The 21,743-nt window shown below is 42.7% G+C and overlaps 1 protein-coding gene across 3 annotated transcripts in view; it reads right to left on the bottom strand.

The window, feature by feature from the left end:
- LOC144505094 (rho GTPase-activating protein 26-like) overlaps window positions 1-21,743 on the bottom strand; it is a 184,253-nt gene that overhangs the window by 62,107 nt on the left and 100,403 nt on the right. For all 3 annotated transcript variants that reach the window (XR_013499764.1, XM_078230905.1, XM_078230903.1), the window contains exons 12-15: window positions 16,415-16,454; window positions 13,701-13,766; window positions 9,538-9,612; window positions 3,684-3,762 (exon numbers count right to left, since the gene is read on the bottom strand). Coding sequence is in view for 2 of the 3 variants with exons in the window: in XM_078230905.1 (XP_078087031.1) it covers window positions 3,684-3,762; window positions 9,538-9,612; window positions 13,701-13,766; window positions 16,415-16,454 (260 nt within the window). In the remaining variant the exon portion in view is untranslated. The remainder of the gene's footprint in view (window positions 1-3,683; window positions 3,763-9,537; window positions 9,613-13,700; window positions 13,767-16,414; window positions 16,455-21,743) is intronic.

Below are 21,743 nucleotides of genomic sequence, written 5' to 3' on the forward strand. Positions count from 1 at the left end.
ACAAACTTCAGTGCGCTATAGAACATATTCCGTTGAGACAGGTCTGTTTATAAACTGACCGCTTTCATTTTTTTCACCACTTGTTTAATTTCTCCCAAATTAACCCAGAATTTTTATGCAATGTTCGTACAATGTTTCTTTACAATAGAATGGTCATTGATATACTAATAGAAAGTAGCATATTTCTTATCAAGAGAGTGTTAACCTATGTATTAATTCTGTCAAAGTAGTCCCGATGAAGATGATCAACATAGACTGTGGTTTTGACCATTGACTCTTCCCATTCTACCTCCATTGGTACTCATTATTGATGTATTAACTGCCCATATAACTCAGCAATTACTTGACACAAAACTGGATTTCAGTTGACACATCCAGTTTTTCCAATCTTAGCAACATTTTGACAAAGGTAGGTAATGACCAAATACAGTTTACAGCTGATCCTGATCATTATTTATAAACATATTACAATTAGCATACATATGCAAATTGACATCATTTGTATTATTTTTATTTTTAAACCAGTTAAGTATTCTGCTGTTTAATGCAGCAAGGAAAATGTTTCTGCACCAATTCAAAAACCATCCTGATGTCCACGTTTCATTTATTAATATCCTCCAGTCACATTTCATGCAATATTCAGAATCAGATTATTTTGTTTGGGATAAGAGTAAGCAAGTTTTTTAAAAAATCAATGGGCACTGGTCACAGTAAGTCACCATAGAGATGGACTCATTGCTCAGAAATTCATGATTCTTACAATGGATGAGTTCCAGATGGTCATCGCCTTGCAATAAATAAAGAGCTGCTTTTCACTCAGAGTAGTTTTACCTCGCTAAGAATCAGTAGCCAGAAACAGGCAGAAAAAAAATGGCAATTTAAATTCAGCCTGCAGGGTTCTCAGGACACACTGGACTAGCAGCAAAATGGCAAGATTTAATACCAGCACTTTTGATCTCCTTCCAGCATGAAACATCCTAAGACCCATCATAATTTTAGACCAGCTGAAGAACAGAGATCAAATCACTACATTTTATTAGTACAACATACAAGTTGCAGGCGTCTTAACAAGTGCCTAAAATGCACTAAGGCATTTTGCTCACCAAACATTAGTTTTTCTTATTTTAATCAGAATAACATGGGGGGAATGTTCCTGTTCCACCCATCACAGGAATCGTAGCGGGTGGGAGTGCAGACCATTGACCTTGGGCAGGATTTTCTGGGGGCCGGGGGGGGGGGGGGGGGGGGGAGAAGAGAGCTGGCTAAAATGTTCTTTTGGACAGTTGGTGCAGACTCAATGGGCTGAATGGTCTCCTTCTGCACTGTAGCAATTCTATGGAGATATATACAAATTAAATAGGAAATCTAAATTAAACTTCAACTGTAATGAGCAAGGATCTACGATACAAATCTCTTCAGGCTATACCCAACCAGCCTCTGCTTGCAAAACTCAAAACACAATGTCCAACATTCAATGTGATTCCATAATTAGCCAACATTTGCTAAACATCCCTGAGTCCACTAAGAATTATACTGACAACCAATTTAAGATGATCAATTGTGCTCACAGCATGGTGCACTTTTGTGTGCTAGAAGCTATATATATATATATATTAATACACCGGGGCCCTGTTGTTTACCATGTAACTACATTGCACCTGTTTCAACGAAACAAAATAAACAGACATTCTCTGGTTCATTCCCCAGGATTAGAGTCAACCTGCCTGATTTGAATTTAAACAAAGCTAGTTAACTGGTGCATCCCCCATGGCAATATCTCTATCAATCAGAATCTACTTTCCAACCAATCAACAATCCCTTCTCAGAAGTACAAATTGTTGTTCTCTTTATATTTGGTATTCTAATGAATTGTCCTAATGAGTGCAATAAAAATATTTTTGTTATCCATTTTTACACTACCATGAACATTTCACATCTGTTTGCTACAATGTAGCTGAAGTCCCTGGTAGAATACAATTCTAACAACATTTTAAAGTAATTCTCAAAAATGAAAATCAGTCATAATGACCACTTCTGACCACATTGGTGGCGTAGAATTGCTGGAAGCCCCAGTGAGTTGAGGGACATGCCGGGGGCACTGCTGGGGGGGTGGGGTTATCGTCCTCCATAGTTGGGAGGGGGGGGGGGGGGGAGGTTTCCCTTCTGCGTGAGGGACGGGATTGTTCCCCTTATCCCCTGGGGTCCCCTATGTCCATTTTGGGGGGCCTCGAATTGAACTTTGAGATCATGGCACCCTTTAAAAAGGGTGCCCTGATCTCAGATTCCCAGCATTGCTGGCGTGTTTAGACCCCGCCCCTCCAGCTGGTTGTAAATTCTTGTTTTCATTTTTGAAAACTAGTGGTTATTCACGCCAGCATAACATCATGCTGCCGGGGGGGTGGAAAGAAGCGTCGTGGGTGGACATTACAGTGTCAAATCTAGTAATTATATGTTGATTTATTTAAATGTATGGAAATCAAGTTCATGCTGGGGGTGAGGCACAAATCCAATTTTTGGCCCTTTGCAAGATTTAGCAGCCATTACAGGATTTGCGCCAGAGGCTAACATGGCCACTAAATTGCTCCCATTCTATCTCCTACATAATACTTAAAACCCCCAAGTAGATTTAACCAGCCAATCATTATTACCCATAATAGATTAATGTTCTGTTTGTTTTTGCAGAAACCCAATACCTGAAGCATAAATAATTTACTCCACAAAAATATTTTTGTTACCTATCTTTACACTACCATGAACATTTCACATCTGTTTGCTACAATGCAGCTGAAGTCCCTGTAAAAATAATACAATTCTATCAATATTTTAAAGTAATTCGCAGGCCCAACAGCAAACAATGCAGATGTAGGAGTTCGTACTGGATAGGTAAAATATGCATCAGGTTGTTTTTCAAGTCAAACAGATGTTATGATATAGGCTTTGTACATATCAGGTGTCTGCGAGATATGCTATTCATAAAAATGTATTTCACAAATTGAAATTCATTTGAGGAAATGCATTAAATTGTCAACTTATTGTAATTTCTCAAAAATCAAAATGCACCACCTAGCCACCTTTTTCTTAAATTGAAGCACCAATACCTCTTAAATGGCATCTGAACTGCCCAGACTGAATGACTAGTTTAATATTTGGCGCCATCTCTCACCAATCAGCTCCAAAGAACACAAAACTGTTGAAATTAAAAACTGATAAAAACATTCAACTTAGCAGTGGAAAGTTCTACAGTATCCCTGGCTCCATTCTTAGTATCATGTATGGCAAAGGAGGAAACCAAGTGGATTTTCTAAAGCAAAACATCATAAAGAGAAACAGATGACCTTTTTTACATAAAAAAAACAAAGTAATCAAAATTTTAGGCAAAGAACCGTCCAGAGATGAGAAACTGATACATTGGGCTTACACAATAAAACCAGCTCCAGTGATTCAGGATCAGACAGACACATCATTATTTACCCATCTTGTGCTACATTTGCAGACACATAATATAATTGTAACTTGCGATAAATATTTTTGACTCCCCAAAACAGGTCTCTTCACTCCTCCCAGTAAAGAACCTCAAACTTTGAAAACTACTTTCAAAACTTTTAAGTTTGAATGAAGTCTATCTGCATATTTATGGACTTGTTAAATGGAAATGAATACCGTTTTCCCCTTGAAGATCTTACCTCAGGTAATGTTTAAGTGTGCTGGTAATAGTTTTTATCTCCCATTCAGTTGAAGTCTCCAGATCTACATCAGCTGCTCCTTTTAAATACAGAAAATACAACATGGTTAGAAAAACAAAAAAATCCCAATAAACCAGGTCATTTTCTGACACGTTTGAACCCTTTGCCCTTGCTGTTTCATTCAATGCCTTTCCTCTGCTGCAATCTTTTTGAACCTATCTAAAGTGTAATTTCATGACTTTAGGAATTTATAGGTCCAGATTTTGCTGTCAAAGTGATGCTCGCAACCGCTGTTATTCAAGCGTAAATGGTACAGCAACTCTCGCTTTGACATCTCGATTTAGCAGATCAAGGTGAACTTTCACATCCTGCCCATCAGCATTTCAGCTGGTGAGAGTCCTGTCGCCGATTGTAGCATGATACAATATTGGAACAAGAACCATGAAAGCTTGGTTCCCAGGGTCCTGTTTGTCATTCTCTTCTGTCCTTCCTTCAGTGTCTGCTAAACCACTTGAAGCTGGATGAAAAGGAATACTGCACATGGCGTATCCCCTTTCTCTGCATGAATTCAAATCACTCGTAAACGTTGTGTCATTATCGGAGACAAGAGAATTCAGTAAGCCATGAGTTGCTAAAACTTGATGCAATTTCTCTATCGTAAGGGGAGCTGTGATATTGCCCATAATGCCTGCTTCCAGCCACTTATAATGCACGTCCACAACGACTAGAAACATATGACCCATTAAAGTCCCTGCAAAATCCACATGAAGCCTGGACCAGGAACGGGCAGGCCACTCCCAAGGGTGTAGTGGTGCTGGTAGCACCATTTTTTGGTTAATCTAACATGCAGAATAGGATTTCACGTTGTTCCCCAAGTACCTTGATCCATATTAGGCCACCAAACCTTGCTAAACTTTTCATTTGAGAGGCACCCAGGTGAGCCTAATGAGAATGGCCAGGGGATGGAATATCTACTCTCTACCCTCAAAGAATGAAACCAAGCAAATCCTGTAAAAGGAATCTCTTGACCTAGGATAGAACAGGGTCCCGGTCCATCCACTGCTTAATCTGTTTGGCATTCACAGGAGAATCTGAAAGTCTCTTGAGCAAGAAAATTGTCTCAGGAGGAAATAATGCCTTGGTGGACAAGTCCGGTAAAGGGAGATGACTCAGCGCATCTGCATTTGCATTGTCCTTCCCTGCCCTGTACACAATCTTATACTGATACGCTGACAATCTGAAAGCCCAGCATTGTATTCTCACCAAGATCATGGGAGGAATGCACCTGGCTTCACTAAAAAGGCTCATCAGTGACTTGTGGTGTGTACATACAGTGAATGGTCGACCATAAAGGTACTGATGAAACCATTTCACAGCAAAAACAATGGCTAGACCTTCCTTGTCTAGCTGCAAATATTCCTTCACAGCTGTTATCAACATAAGATCATAAGACATAGGAGCAGAATTAGGTCACTCGGCCCATTGAGTCTGCTCTGCCATTCAATCATGGCTGATATTTTTTCTCATCCCCATTCTCCTGCCTTTTCCCCATAACCCCTGATCCCCTTATTAATCAAGAACCTATTTATCTCGGTCTTAAAGACACTCAATGACTTGGCCTCCACAGCCTTCTGCGGCAAAGAGTTCCACAGATTCACCACTCTCTGGCTGAAGAAATTCCTCCTCATCTGTGTTTTAAAGGATCGTCCCTTTAGCCTGAGGTTGTGCCCTCTGGTTCTAGTTTTTCCTACTAGTGGAAACATCCTTTCCACGTCCACTCTATGCAGGCCTCGCAGTATCCTGTAAGTTTCAATGAGATCCCCCCTCATCTTTGTAAACTCCAACGAGTACATACCCAGGTTCCTCAACCGTTCCTCATACCACAAGCTCTTCATTCCAGGGATTATTCTTGTGAACCTCCTCTGGACCCTTTCCAAGGCCAGCACATCCTTCCTTAGATATGAGGCCCAAAACTGCACACAATACTCCAAATGGGGTCTGACCAGAGCTTTATACAGCCTCAGAAGTATATCCCTGCTCTTGTATTCTAGCCCTCTCGACATGAATGCTAACATTGCATTTGCCTTCCTAACTGCCAACTGAATCTGCACGTTAACCTTAAGAGAATCTTGAACAATGGCTCCCAAGTCCCTTTGTGTTTTTGATTTTCTAAGCATTTTCCCATTTAGAAAATAGTCTATGCCTCCATTCCTCCTTCCAAAGTGCATAACCTCACACTTTTCCACATTGTATTCCATCTACCACTTCTTTGCCCACTCTCCTAACCTGTCCAAGTCCTTCTGCAGCCCCCCTGCTTCCTCAATACTACTTGTCCCTCTACATATCTTTGTATCATCTGCAAACTTAGCAACAGTGTCTTCAGTTCCTTCCTCCAAATCGTTAATGCAAATTGTGAAAAGTTGTGTCCCAGCACTGACCCCTGAGGCACCACTAGTCACCGGTCCTGAGTAAAACCCCTTCATCCCTATTCTCTGCCTTCTGCCAGTCATCCAATCCTCTATCCATGCCAGGATCTTACCCTTAACACCATGGGCACTTAACTTATTTAACAGTCTCCTGATAAACAGCATACGTGATGCAAATCCAGTGGGTTTTTCTGACCAGTCCTCCATCAGATGAGTACTGCCTCCATGTTGTAGGATGAGGCATCACATGACAGAATGAACTTTCTGTCCTGATCAAAGTGAACAAGCAGAATGGCTGATTGGAGCAGTGCTTTCACATCCTTGAAAGCTTTCTTTTGTGCTGGCTCCCACTTCCATTGAGTCTCTTTGTGAAGTAGTAGATACAGTGGTGCTAACACTGTTGAATGGTTTGGTAGAAACTTTCTGTAGTAATTTACCATGCCCAGAAATGACCTGTGCTTGGATACACTTCTGCAGTTTGGAGTTTCCTTGATCTTTGTCTTCTACGGGGGACAGACCCTGCAGTGTGATTTTGTGACCCGGATATTCCACACTCTGTGCCTGGAAGATTGACTTGCTTCGCTTCAGGCTCATCGTTAAAATCTCCTTTACACCTGATCCTAGTTGCTGAGGTGCTCCTCCTCAGTTTTCCCTGTGATCAGCATATCATCGAAGCAAACTGCTACACAAGGAATCCCCGCAACAGATTATCCTCTGAAAAATCTCTGGACTGGAGGACAGTCTGAAAATCAGGTGGTTGCACCTGTACAAACCCTTGTGAGTGTTGATTATAACATACTGTTTTGAGTCCTCCTCTAATAAAAGCTGCTGGTAGGCATGGCTCATGTCAAGTTTTGAAAAAGTCTTGCCTCCTGCAAGGGTAGAAACCAGATCCTCCACCTGCAGCAGTGGGTAAGCATCCAGCTTGGAGGCCTGATTCATGGTGAGTCTGTAATTGCTGCATATGCGCACAGTGTCATCACTTTTAAGACGATTGGGTCTTCCCAGCATGAAAACTGAATGGGCTCAATGATTCCAAGCCTCTGCAGCAGCTCCAACCCTCCTCCACTTTGACCATCATAGCATAGGATATTGTTCTGGGCTTGAAAAAGTGAGGAGTAGCCTGAGAATCTATGAATAACTTAACTGTGGTGCCCCGCAATGGCCCAGTTCATTGTTGAAAACCTCAGGATATTTCTGAATGATTACAGATGCAGACGCTCCCATGTCCACCTCCATCTTAATTTCCTTTCAAACAACCTCCAATGTAGCACTGTAGAAAGGTTCCACGCACACCTCATCCACATTAAACATGTTATGAGACCACTCCTCTTCCTGCTCTGTGCTTCCCAGGTGACGTGACTGAGGCTGAGGCTGACTGAATTTGAATTGCTCTGCTCAGCCTTTGACCTGCTAGTACCCCTACACTTTCTGGCCAAATGCCCTTTTTTGTTGCAACTGTGACAGATAGTATCCATGAATTTGCAATTATTTGTGTAGTGTGTTCCCCCACACCTGAAACACTCCACTGTTTTCGTCCTTTTGTTTGCTGCCTCTTTTCTCATTTGATGCACTGAACCTGCCTGTGCAAAACCATTGGCCTTTTGAATATCTTTTGCATTATTGGGAGCTATTTCCAGTCCCTGAGAAATTTCTAGAGCTTTCTTGAAATTCAGTGTGGCTTCACCCAGCAGGTGACACTGTATGCTGTCCTCATTAATGTCACAGACTAATCTATCCTGGAGCATGTCCTCCAACACTGCCCCAAACTCTCAATGTTCAGAGAGTTGTCTTAATTCAGCAACAAAGTTAGCTCCAGATTGTCCCACCTTACAAAAATGATAATGGAACTTGAACTGCTGGTCAATCACTGAGGCCTTAGGATTATGATGATTCTGAACTCGTGCAACTAAATCCACAAATGAAATGTCGTCGTCGTCCCCCCCCCCCCCCCGTTTCCGTGATGCTGCTAAATTTCTCACTAGTTTGTAAGTCTTTGCCTCACACACACAGGAGAATTGGGCACTTTTGAGCCTCTTCTGTAATTTCATTCGCCAAGAAAAAGTGCTCCAACCTTTCCACATATTCAGTCCCGTCCTCTTCCACAAACAACCACTCATATTCAGTGGGCGGCACGGTAACACAGTGGTTAGCACTGCTGCTTCACAGCTCCAGGGACCTGGGTTCGAATCCCGGCTCGGGTCACTGTCTGTGTGAAGTTTGCACATTCTCCCTGTGTCTGCGTGGGTTTCCTCCGGGTGCTCCGGTTTGCTCCCACAGTCCAAAGATGTGCGGGCTAGGTTGATTGGCCATTCTAAATTGCCCCTTAATGTCCCGGGATGCATAGGTTAGAGGGATTAGTGAGTAAATATGCAGGGATGTGGGGATAGGGCCTGGGTGGGACTGTGGTCGGTGCAGACTCGATGGGCCGAATGGCCTCTTTCTGTACCGTGGGATTCTATGATCCTATGATTCTATGAAACCCACTGATAGTCTCGAACAAAGTCATGGTGCTGCTAACTTGCCTTTTGTTTTGATGTTGCATAGTTAAAAGATGACACCGGAGCGAGGCGACTTCTTGCATGCTGTCCCCACCATACCCTCTAATTCTATCTTTTCCTCTCATTTTATGTTCTTAAAACTTAACTCTAACTCCTTTAAACTTTTTAATGACGTTATCACATACTAACTGACGCAAGAACAGCTTCAAAAACATCAATATACATATTCAAATAGGAAGATGCTTAATGTACTCACGATAATACTATAACAGTTTCTACTTCCCTTTGTCAGCCCTTTCGGAAGCTCTTGGTGTTATTTTGCTGTACATATTAAATTTTAAAAATTTAAATAACTATGCACCAATGTTATGTATAGATTATTTTAAGAAGTACTTCCAGTTATTTAAAATCAGTTTACTTGGAGGTGGTGGTCAAGACTCTCATGAAGAATGCTTTTTTTTGAAAAGTTCAGCTGTGCAGGCATGATGGGCCAAATGACCTCCTTCTGCACCATAACAATTCTGATTTTGTATTAATAAAACTGCACCGGGCTACCAGTTTTGAAATATCAAGAGATAATTTTTAATGCAAGGGGAAAAATAGTTCAAAATGCAGCCTGATTGTACTGGTTCATGGAAAATTGTTTTTAATTATGCAAATGAATGAAAGGAAACATCACCCACAACTTCAGTTCAGAAAACTCATGCAATTTACACCCAGATTGCAGATTGTGCCCACATATCCCACTAAGTATTTCTCAGTTTGTTTAGGAGCTTCTGCACAAACAGATTTAACTGTCCTGTTTTTACAACCTAGAAGGCACAGATTGGGTATGAGGTACACAATTAGAGTTACATAAAAACATATGTTGAACTTACCATTTTCTGATGTGCACAAATAGAAAGGGAAATCAAGAATAGTACTTACCCATTAGTAAGCCTAATAGTTTCTGAACTCGGGAGTTGACACCGGCTATTCGATACAGGCCCTGCTCATTTATACCTGTTTTAAAGTAGAGGGGAAAAAAACTGTTGCTGAGTTTCTATCATTACTGTTTGTGAAATCTACAATTATCATCCATCTACAATTACCAGTTGCAGCTTAAATTAGATTTTTTTAAAAACATGTCTTAGGCACTTTAAATTGGTTACATATGTTCATGCCTGTTTATTAAGGTAGCTTTGTGTATTCATGTCCCCATGTTACTGACTGAAAGAATAAAGAGGAAAACCAGTACGATGTACAAAAACACAAAAGCTTCTACAAGTATATGAAAAGGAAGAATAGTTAAAGTGAGAATTGGTCCCTAAGAGGGTAATACTGTAGAATTAATAATGGTCAAAAAGGGAAACGGCAGAGACATTGAAAAATTAGTTTGTATCTGTCTTTGCAATTGAAGACACAAAAAGCGTCCAAAGGCAGGGAGCAACATGGGGAGAGCAACTTAAAACAATCATGGTCACTACAGAAAAATTACAAGAAAAACTAAGAGGATTAAAAGCTAGCAAGTCCCTTGGATGTGATGGCCTGCAAAGTGGCTGCAGAGATAGTAAATGCATTGATTGTAATCTTCCAAAATTCTCTAGATTCTGGAAAGGCCCCAGTGCACTGAAAGCCACAAATGTAACACCATTTTTCAAGAAAGGTGGGAAGTTTCAAGCAGGAAGCTATAGGTTAGTTAGTCTGACATCTCTCATTGGGAAAATTCTAGAATTCATTATTAAAGGAGGTGGTAGCAGGACATATGGAAAATCATAATACAATCAGACAGAGTTAACATGCTTTTGTAAAAAGAAATTGTATTTAACAAATTTATTAGAGTACTTCGAAGATGTAACAAGTGGGGTAGATAAAGGGGAACTAGCAGATGTAGTATTTTTGAATTTTCAAAAGATTTGATCAGGTGCCGCACAAAATGGTTACTGCATAAAATAAGAGCTCACAGTGTTGGGGGTGATATATTCGCAGGAGTAGAGTACCTGCTAACTACCATGAAATAGTTGGAATTAATGAGTCGTTTTCAGGTTGGTAGACAGTGACAAGTGGAATGATGCAGGGATGACTGGTGGAGCCTCAACTATTTACTGTTTATACTTGGATGACCTTAGGAATTAGGAGCGAGAGTAGGCAATTCAGCCCTTCAAGCCCACTTCACCAAGGAATCTACTATTTTAGCCCAATTTTCTGATACAAAGGTTCGTATTGTTTGTATATTCAGACAGAAAGATAGGTAAGAATTCAAGTTGTGAGGAGGATGTAAAGGCTCAGATTTTTTGCGGAGTTGAGGAGACTCCACAGTCCTTCCAAATTGGAAAGCAGGACCCAGATCCAGAAATCTCACCCCCACATCCAACAGGCCGATTTTCATCAGTAGTTGAAAGGTGGCATGGCTCACACATAAACAAAATTCAAACTAAGCAGGGTCACCTGAATTCAGTGCTGAGTTCAAATAGATCCAACTAGAATTTCACACTGCCCTGCCGGCAAGTTTTTAGGTAAGTATGGGAATATGAAATTTAAGGAATAGGATTCCCTTAGGGTTCCCACCTGCACGACCATGCAGCAATTTTATGCTGGGGTGGCAAAGCCTCGGTTGGGCAGCCTGCCCTTGCCCCAGTAACTGGCCATTTAAAGGGTATTTTCCACTCAACCTCAATTTTTAGGTTAGCGGAATATCCTCGTGACTTAGGCTCAGCCATGTTGCTGCACTTCCTTTCAGTTCACTGTATCTTTCATCGCTGAAGAGATGCCGGCCAGTCAGATTCGAGTGTGAAATTGTTGTGGGGCATTCAGTCAGCAAAAATGTGTTGCCTGCCAACTCTTTGGATGGTAGGAAGGGAGATCCCATCTTCCAAAAAACTCAGGCTTCCATTTTTGCCACAGAAAGGGCCTGAGCCGCAGCGTGAGAGTTATGAATTTTTGGAGAAGATGTAAATACTCTTGAAGCGCGAAGGTCTGTAGAACTACTAAATTATGAAGCTATTTAATCCTCAGCCCTAAAAAACAGGCAATTTGTGTCCGTGAGAGGTTAAAAAAATGTTTGATCTGGCAGTTACAATAGTTGTTTGTTGACAATACCCAAGGGCTATCATTATGTCATTATTAATGCTTGGCTGCTTTCCACAATCTATAATGGTTGAAATGGAGGGTATGAAGGCCTATGGGGGATGGATGGGGGGGCATGAGTTGGCCGGAATGGTATGAAGGGCCACTAGGGTGGTTGGCATGGTTGAGGAATTGTGGGTGGGTGTGGGGGTTAGGGCTAGATATCCTAAAATATGAGCAAATAACTGGAACTCCTGTGGCCACTTGTGACGAGCCTGACTCCATCCCACACCTACCCTCCCTGAACAAAGATCCCACCATTCAATGGAGTTCCTCCTCCTGAGGTGGGTGCAACAAGCTAGGAAATTTCCCAACTGGCGCTACCCACCTCAGGAGCAAAAATTCAGGTCCAAGGGTCTGCAAAGTGATATTGACAATTTAAGTGACAGGGCAAAATATTTGGCAGCATTAGGTTGTCCACTTTCACATGAAGAAACAAAAAGCAGTAGAGAGGAATATGGGTGCCTTTGTACATAAATCATAAAAGGTTTGTATGCAGGGACAGCAATTAATTAGGAAGGCAAATGGAATGTTGGCCTTCATTGCAGGAGGAATGAAGTTTAAAAACACAGAAGTTATGCTAACACAGTACAGGGCATTGATGAGAATACACATGGAGTACTGTATATAGTTTTGGTCTCCTTACGTAAGGAAGGAGATACTTGCACTGGAAGTAGTTCAGAGAAGGTTCACTAGGCCTATTTCTGGGGTGAAAGGGTTTTCTTATGAGGAAAGGTTGGGCATGTCAGGCCTGTGCTCACTACATTTTAAAAGAATGAGGGTATTGAAACATAAAAAATTCTGATGGGCATGACAGGGTAGATGCTGAAAATTTGTTTCTTCAGCCTAGAACTAGAGGGCACAGTTAGTGTCTCCCATGTAAAGGGAGATGAGGAGGAATTTCTTGTTTCAGACAGGTCATCAGTCTTCAGAATTCTCTTCCACAGAGAGCAGTGGAGACTGGATCATTGGTTAAATGCAAGGCTGAGTTTGATAGTGGAAGTCAAATGTTATGGGAGCAGATAGGAAAGTGGAGTTCATGCCACAGTCAAATCAGCCATAATCTTATTAAAAAGTGGAGCAGGCTTAATGGGCAAAATGGCTTACTCCTGTTCCTAATTTTTATGCAATGTCAGCGCTCTGGGATATGCAATGTACTATGTGTCTATACCTGTGAATATATATGTGAAAATATCATATGAACATGCTTTCACATGCAAGTTTACAAATAGAGCTATATTGTAAAGTATATCAGCTTTTTAACAAAATGCACTGCTAAGCATTCATCTAAGAGATAATGCTACAAGCTTTGAAACACAATTTAAACATCACAATAAGCAAATTCATAGTAAAATTGGCCTTCTGCTGGTATTCTAAAGCATTTATTTTGTGTTTTTTTTGAAAACTACCAAAAATGACAGATGCCAAAAAGATTTCTATCGGTAAGTTTCACCAAATATTATTTCTTTCTTTAAATGTTACAGAGCTTAATTTAGACACTATAAACTTCGGTTATTAGGATAAAATGCAAACAAAAGGTTTTGAAAATATTTGTTTTGTAATTTGATTAGTTGAGCAACAAGTCACGTTGACTTTCTTCGGCTAAATTTCAATGGAGTCACAATAATTACAGAAGTTTTATTTTTCAATTTCAGTCATTCAATAGGTGATGTCAGATGGTGCAAAAATATAATAGTTGAGCTTCATGTACAGGAGCCGTGTGCAAACAACGGGTGGAATTCTCTGGCTGTTCACGCCAGCGGAATTCTCTGGTCCTGTCAGCAGTGCACCCTCGCCCACGGGTTTCCCAGCGGCATGGGATGGCTTCAACGGGAAATCCCATTGATGGCGGTGGGACCAGAGAATCCCGCCGCCAGTGAATGGCATGCTGCCTTCCGCTACAAAGAAAGACACGGCTAGTAGGCTAGAGAATCCCGCCCAATATTTTTAATGCAAATTAACATAAATTAAAAAAACTGTGCTACCTCTTTCTTCAACAGCACGAATGCATTTCTTTACTAAATCAAAGCCAACTTCATCCAATTGGGCAGCTGAAAATCAAAAACAAATCCAATGATTTTAATGAGAGGTCAAACTTCAGAAACGATAACCAGAATTCTCCCAAAATAATTTGAAGTGTCATACACGCGTGAAAACTGGAGTAATTCATGCTGTTTTTTTCAGTGGGAGTTCAGAGAAGAATCTCCCACACTCTGTGCACTGCAGAGGTCATCAGTGTGTATATCATTATAAAGCTAGGGGTGGGGCCTATTCCTGCTGGAGAGGCCGGCAACATAGTGCTGAGTGGGCCACTGCGCATGCGCCAATCTGTCAGCGCATATGCAGTGGCCCCGCACTGCCGGTCTTCCGATTGCTGGCCAGCTCAAACATTGGCCAGCCCCGCGATCCCCGCGATCCCCACATCTCCGAGCCCCCAATGGCCCGATCACTGGTCTGCCGATCATACCCGGGCCAGCCCGAACCCGCCCCCCACCCCACCCCCCCGCAACCGACAGTTACCTCTCTCCCACAGCACCAACCAGCTGCTCCCCGCAGCTCCGACCCCCTAGCATGCTGACCTAATCCCCCCCCACTTGCTGGCCTTCCCCCACCAATCCTGTCTGCAGAGTGACAGCAGGACCCTCACCCCAACGGAGCGCCCCCAGATTCCCCCCATCAGGCCTTGCCCCCATTAGCCCCACCCCCACTTGGCACTGCCCTACACCCGGTAGGCAATGCCAAGGTGCCCCCTGGGCATTGGCACTTTGCCCCTTGGGCAGTGCCAGGGGCCAGGCTGGCTCTGCCAAGGTGCCAATGCCCAAGGGGCACCCAACCACCAGCCGATCCTCTGGGGGCCCCAATTGCCACCCCCCCCCTTCATTCCATTGGGGTTAGGCCACTGGTTCCCCAAAAGCTACTGCAAACCCCACTGGAGTGAACTGCTCTGGTGGGAGGTGGTGGGGATGCTAGTGGGCCTGGAGATTTCAGTCCCAGGCCCGCTAATCTCATTTAAATGATATGAGAATGACTATTGAAATGAATATCCTGCCTCCCCGCCGATTTCCGGTGCGGAGCTGACGCCGCCGAAATCTGGCACTGGGAGACGCTAACACGGCAGGGACGCATGTGCAAACCCTGTGAATCGGCCAACACGAGAATCTCCCGGCCCGCTGCAATAAAAAATTAGCGCAGCAGGATGGGAAAATCACGGTCAATATTTTAAAAATATAACAATGGGTAGATGAAAAAGACCAAGAAGTGTCTGTTTCATTTTGGAAGATTTACACATCTTGGGACATTAAGGGCCCGATTTTACCATTTTCATTCTAAGTGCTGAGTCTGGGCGTAATTCAGATCCGACTTGGAAATCTGCTTTCAGGTGCCCCCAAACGCACTTTACCTGTGGGCGGGGCTGAGCGCACCTGAAACGATCGGAGTTCTGAACTGCGCATGCTCAGTTGGAAAAAAATTTGAAAAAGCGCACCCGTGTCAGATCGCTCCCAGGCTGCAGAAAGTGGAGAAAGCGGCCCGAGAGCGAAAAGCGGGAGCGATGGTCCCCACACACATCACTGTCTCCCATATCCACCCCCCTCACTACCCACACACATCACTGTCCCCCTTATCCACCCCCTCACTACCCACACACATCACTGTCCCCCTTATCCACCCCCCTCACTACCCACACACATCACTGTCCCCCTTATCCACCCCCCCACTACCCAGACCGATCGCGACCCCCTGCCCCCCTCCCCCCTCGAACGATCGCCCGCAGAGTGGCAGCGGACTCCTCTGCCTCCCTGCCCCCCCCCACCAGAGATCCATCTGCCCCCCCCCCCACCAGAGATCCATCTGCCACCCCCCACCCCCTCCACCCCACCAGCGAGCGATCGCCCCCCCCCCCACCCCACCCCACCCCACCAGAGATACATCTTACCCGCCTCCCTCCTCCCCCCCGCCACCCCTCTCCCTCAGAGAATGGTCTGGCCTCACTCACAACCACCCCCCCCCCCCCCCCACTGATCTGAGTCAGAGAGCCGTTGGAGGCTCTGAACTCACCTCTTCAGCAGCTGGAGCCCCCGATTCAGACTTTTATTCAGCAGGTCCTTTTTGGCGCGATTCCGGATCGGCGAACGCGGCGGTAAAGGGGGAAATGCTGATAAAGTTGGGCGGGCAGTTCATTCATTCAATTTAAATGCATGCAAATGCATTTAAATCGCCGTTGCGCCCGTTTCGGGCGTGAAGCAGATCGCCGCCATTCCCGGGTTTCGGTAAAATGGCAATCTGCGCGGACGCGGGTGTGGATCGCGTTAATGGCCTCACATCCGACTTTACCACGTTTTCGCGCCCGAATGGTAAAATCGGGCCCTATGAGGCAATTTAGCATGGGCAATCCACCCACCCTGCACACCTTTGAACTGTGGGAGGAAACCGGAGCAATTAGGCAAAAATCAGCAGTGTGATGCATGGCCTTCACTTTGCCAAATGAATGCAGCTCCAACAACACTGAAGAAGCTTGACACTATCCAGGACAATGCTGCTCACTTGATTGGCACCCCATCCAACACCATAAACCTTCACTCCCTCCACCACAAGTGCATAGTGGCTGTAATGTGTACCATCTACAAGTTACACTGCAGCAACTTGCCAAGGCTCCTTCTACAGCACCTTCCAGATCAAATTATTAACAATAAATACTTACTGCCTTCGCTTATGGGATTGTCCTTATTCAAGTTGTACACCTGAAAAGTAGTAAAACATTATTTTAAAAATCCACGTGAAGATTATACTCGAACCAGAAATTTGTGGTAGCCCGGAACCAATACAAATGTCGCATTAAATCAGACCATGCATACATAATAATGTAGGTGCTATCTCCCCTAGTGTTGAATTAGTCACCAACAAATATTTTTCCATGTTTCTTTAAAATCACATCAGTGAATCCACACCTATCATTTTATGAAACAAAATCCTGAAATTCTGAAGGCAAATTATGTTTAATTCTATTTGAATATTTTAAAGTTTTCTTGCAGCTTACTAAAATCATTCTTGGCTTGAAGGAGGGAAGGAAGGTATGTTGATCTTGCATAAAATACTGGTTCTGCCTCAACTGGAGTATTGCGTCCAGTGGTGGACACCACACTTTAAGGAGAATGTGAAGGTTTTAAGGTGCAGAAAAGATTCACATGAATGGTTCCAGGGATGAGGATCTTCAGTTACCTGGATAGATTAGAGAAATTGGGACCGTTTTCCTTGACGAAGAGAAAGTTGAGAAGAAATTTAATGGAGGTATTCAAAATTATGAAGGGGCTGGTCAGATTAGAGAGGGAAAATCTATTCCCATTTGTAGAAGGATTGAGAACCAGAAGGCACAGATTTAAGGTAATTGGCAATGAAGCAATGGCAATACAAGGAAAAACTATTTCACATAGCGAGTGATTAAAATCTAAAACTACCTGAGAGTGTGGTGGACTTAGGTTCAATGTAGGCATTCAAGAGAGAATTGATTATCTGAAAAGGAACATTGTGCAGAGCTATGAGAAGTCAAGGGAGTGGCATGATGCGAATTGCTCCTTCAGAGAGCCAGCACTGACACGACAAACGAATGGCCTTTTTTTGCTGTAACTTTTCTATGGTTGTATTTATTTTTCTATTTCTTATAATTCTATTTATGATTCTATGTACCGTAAACATAAACAGATACAATTCAAATTTTGTTTTCTAATTAAGTAGAGAACACATCTCACTCTCTTCTCACCGTCCCTTCAGAAGGTCTATATTTGGCACCACTCTCTGCTTCTTCTCTGTGGCATGGTTATCAGCCTTTATTTCACATATGCCCATTGTTTTTCTTTATTCCTTCTGGTATCACCCTTTCTCCTTCTCATCTGTTTATCTCTCAAAGGAGACTGTGGGAAGGGAAGAAGGCAGACTTCTGAACCAGAAAGAGCCCTCATAGAACCAGGCCTAGGTAAATGACGAAGCAGGTCCTTCAGTGAGAGGAGCAGGGATTGGACTGGATTCATTATAGCAAGTTGCAGTGAGAAACAAAGAGAGATAGACAGACACACACAGAGTGCAAGAGAGTCACTGAACAAATGCACAACATAAAAGAAAAAACACAAAAGAAAATTTGGTGAGAAGTAAATCCAAATGGGTTGGAACTATCTTGCAATAATTACTCAGCTTGTCAGTGCAAAAAATCTAAGTTAATATGAAGAGTTCCAACAATGGGATGAATTTTTCAGTGGGGGGAGGAGTATGACGTAATCCACTCAAGCCCTTACCAGCTGGAAAGTCGGTCATCAACTCACTGACTTTAAATCTAGCTGCCCCACAGCGATAATATTCTGGGTGGGGGAAAAACAGTCTCGATTGTAAACTACTTCCTGGATTATATGCTTTACTTTGAGCAATAGAGAAAAACTGTGTGGGAAAACTGTTTTCCTGGCTTTTGTTTTGCATATGATTTCAAAAAGAACAATTCTGCAAAAAAAACCTGCTTCAACATTAACTAAAACTCTAATCTGACAATTGAGAGACAGATCCTCTCTTTCATTGGTATATTCATTTAGTTTCATTGGCTATGTATTGATGGAGAACATTACGTACCATTTTAAATGTCACAACAGGGTTGTATGAGTCACTGAGAACTTGAACATCCAGAAACCAGGTCAATAAATCAATTTATTTCAGAAATTGCTTTAGAATTTGTCTTTTATTAAGCAATAACTTAAACAACAACAGAAAACAATACTAAAGGTGCTCAGATTTGAATGAATATATTCTGTTATGTGAACATCTTTTGATGTGGTGGGACACAGTCAAACTAATTGAAATTAGTGTGCATGGCCCAGACATGCATCTACCCCTAACCCTGAACAGTGAGGCACAAGACGCCCCCGATATTGGTCCTTGGGAATCATTTCCATCAAGTGAGTGCACAATTGACAGCAACAGGAAGCATACTAGTACAGCGTAAAGTTCATTGTCATGGTCCACAGTTAAGTGAGAGGATATGTGGAGTGGGGGGTAGGTACCAGAAAGAGGGTGCACCATAGAGAGGGTGGGTCGGAAGGTAGCTGGGGGTGCTGATGGCTGGAGGGAAGTAGTAGTGGCTAACAAGGGGAAAAAGAAAGAAAAATCGCCAACTGGCAGATCTCACATGCTTTTAATGCAGGGTTTGGCAGGAGCAGTCCTTCACGGTCCATATTCAGCTCAGTATATAGATTTTTAAAAAACTTAACGGCTGGCTGCTGCTTTATATAGAGTCCCTTTATATAAACCTGATTTTCCTGATAGTTGAGTCTGGCACCAGCATTAAGCCTCTTGTTTGAAAAGAATCTAATGCCTGTTTCAGGTTTGAGCATTCCGATGTTTTTGTCTTTACCAATATGACAGGTTTTTCCATTCGTAATGAGCATATGTTTCCTGCCACCATGTTGGAGTCTTAGGAGGCCGTTTAGTGTCTTGCATGGCAGAATTTTGAGCCGATAGTCTTTGGTGATTCACTAATAATATTGCATTTATACAGCCAACCAATCAGGTCTGCACTGCACAGGCAGTAGCAAAGTGCCCATATAATGGATTATAAGGAAAAGCTCATAGTACTTCGTCTAATTAGTCTTTAACTATACTATCCATTATTGATTTTGGCAAACATGCAGAGCCTAAATTTTATCTATAACTTCACTCTTTATAATTATTTATACCACATTAAAGAGGAAGAATTATGACCCAATGCCTGGTCTGCTGACTGGCTCCAGCATTACTGTCTTTATTTAAAACATAGTATTTGACTTTATGCAACTCCAATTAAATTCATTAACTGAATAAAGTTTTTACCTAAACTATCCCCTTACTCAGTTCATCCAAATCCCAATGTGAAACATCTAAGTGTTAAAATACTATGTTGTATGATAAAAATATCAGATCACAAACTAGTGCACTACTGTCTCTTGGAGGAAACAAAATGAACTGCAGACAGCTTATGCTTAAAACATGTTTTCATTAAACACTATTTTGCCTCCTGTTAGTCTTAGCAATGGCTTTCTCCAGAGTTGATGAAGGTCTCCATGTCTCCACAAACATCAATTCGCCCACTCATGCATCCCATCCTTAGTATGTTCCACTGGCTCCACATCCAATAGTGAATTAGCTTCAAAGACACTTACTCTCATAGACATTTGTTCTCAGGTCTTTCCATTATCATACTCCACCCTATCTCCTCCAGTTGTACTTTTCTACACCATGTTCTATCTTACTCCTTGTTCCCTGTTTTCTCGAGTCAATCACTGATGGATTTTCCTTCATTCACTGTGCCCTCCATCTGGGGCTCTCTTGAAACGTCAAGATTCTTCTTTAATCACGCTCTAATCCTCAGCAGCCTTTCCTTTCCCCCTCCTGTTCAATGCTCTATAAAGCATAGGCATCTTGCTGTAGGTGAGGGAGGCATTCTTATATTCCCATATTGAATATGCAGGTGTTTTTCTATGCTCCAATCACTATTTATAGAAAAAATTTTCAACGCTCTTGGTCTCTCAAAATATGCTACAACTCAACCATATGGGCAGGAAGATAACCAACTCTCAGGAGCTGATAAAATGACAGAAGTGATAATAATGCAAAATAAAAGGAGGGAATAGAAAATTAAATTAGAGGGAAAAAAGACATCTGAGATCTAGACGGTATGTGAACATGAACTGAGCTGGGAATGAGGAGTTAATAGAGTATCATGTTCCTCAAAGAAAGAAGCTTTCTCTGTACCCCTCTTCTGCAGGTGGTGGTGGGTCCACAACAGCCACAACAAATGAGTTGAAGCTGAATCTTGGACAAGGCTCCAGCCTTGTTCACGAGTGTTCTGTCATGAATCTATTGAGTCTATTGAGTTATGGGTAGAGTGTGCAGATAGATCCAAGGATTTTCACCACTTTAATGTATTGTCAATGAGACAAATGAGGATATGTAATAGCAGTTCCTAGAAAGCCTCCTCCTTTTGGTATATGTCTAACAGGACTTGTACTATAGCTTAAGTCGTGCATGCTAATATTGGAATGCTCTATTTTTCAGACATGCATTTAATTATTGCAGAGTCTTTTTTTTTTCCTCTGCGAGTTCTTTTTATTTTTCTCCAGGGATACCATTCATGACTTGTTCAATCTAATTCTCAGGGAAGGCATTACGGGCGTGAGAGGCCAAAGACTGTGTGTGTGTGTGTGTGTGTGTGTGTGTGTGTGTGTGTGTGTGTGTGTGTGTGTGTGTGTGTGTGATGCTGGGGGGGGTGGGGAGGTCATTCAAGGGGGTGGCGTGCACAAGAGTGGACTTTGGAAGTGGGGTCATGACAGGGGTTGGGGGGGGGGGGCATATTGGGGGGGTCCAGCAGGGTCCTGATGCCCCAATGCTGGCGACCCATGTTGATGTGGAGGGTTGGGGGGAGGGGAGGGTGGGGGAGGCGTGGTTAGGTGGAGGCGTCCCAGTTGACTGACAGATTGGTGCACCCTACACGATGGTGCCCGAGCACTCTAAAGACGGCTTCACCAGTGCACTTATGGCCACCCCCCCGACCAGCGCAAAGCTCCCAGCTGTCAAAGAAATTTACAGAGTGCCAGAAGATTGCAATGCCAAGCTCACCAAAAGACCAGCAGGCAGGACTCCCGTTTTCACGCTGTTATGACACTTATAATTTTGGGAGGAAAATTCTGCCCTACTTAATTGAAATACAGACCAATGAAAAAACTTCCAGTAAAGTACTGTACCGACAAACTCTTTGAATTTGCTACAACCCAGACCAAAATGAACTTTGCAAAAATGAAGAACATAGTTAAACTGGCTTTTAGGTCTGTTTTATTTTTAATTTGTATTTCCCTTTTCTTAGTCACTGTTTGAAACTAGACTCACAAGTGTGGGAAATACATGTATGGAGTTTCAATTTTAAAGGCCATTCCTTTCCATTCCAATTGTTCTGGTTACTAATATATGGGCCAGCAATCTGCAAACCTCATTTTGTAGAGATAAGTACAAGACATGCAGCT

The sequence above is a fragment of the Mustelus asterias genome, chromosome 16, assembly GCF_964213995.1.
Source record: "Mustelus asterias chromosome 16, sMusAst1.hap1.1, whole genome shotgun sequence".
In the NCBI taxonomy this organism is placed as follows: Eukaryota; Metazoa; Chordata; class Chondrichthyes; order Carcharhiniformes; family Triakidae; genus Mustelus; species Mustelus asterias.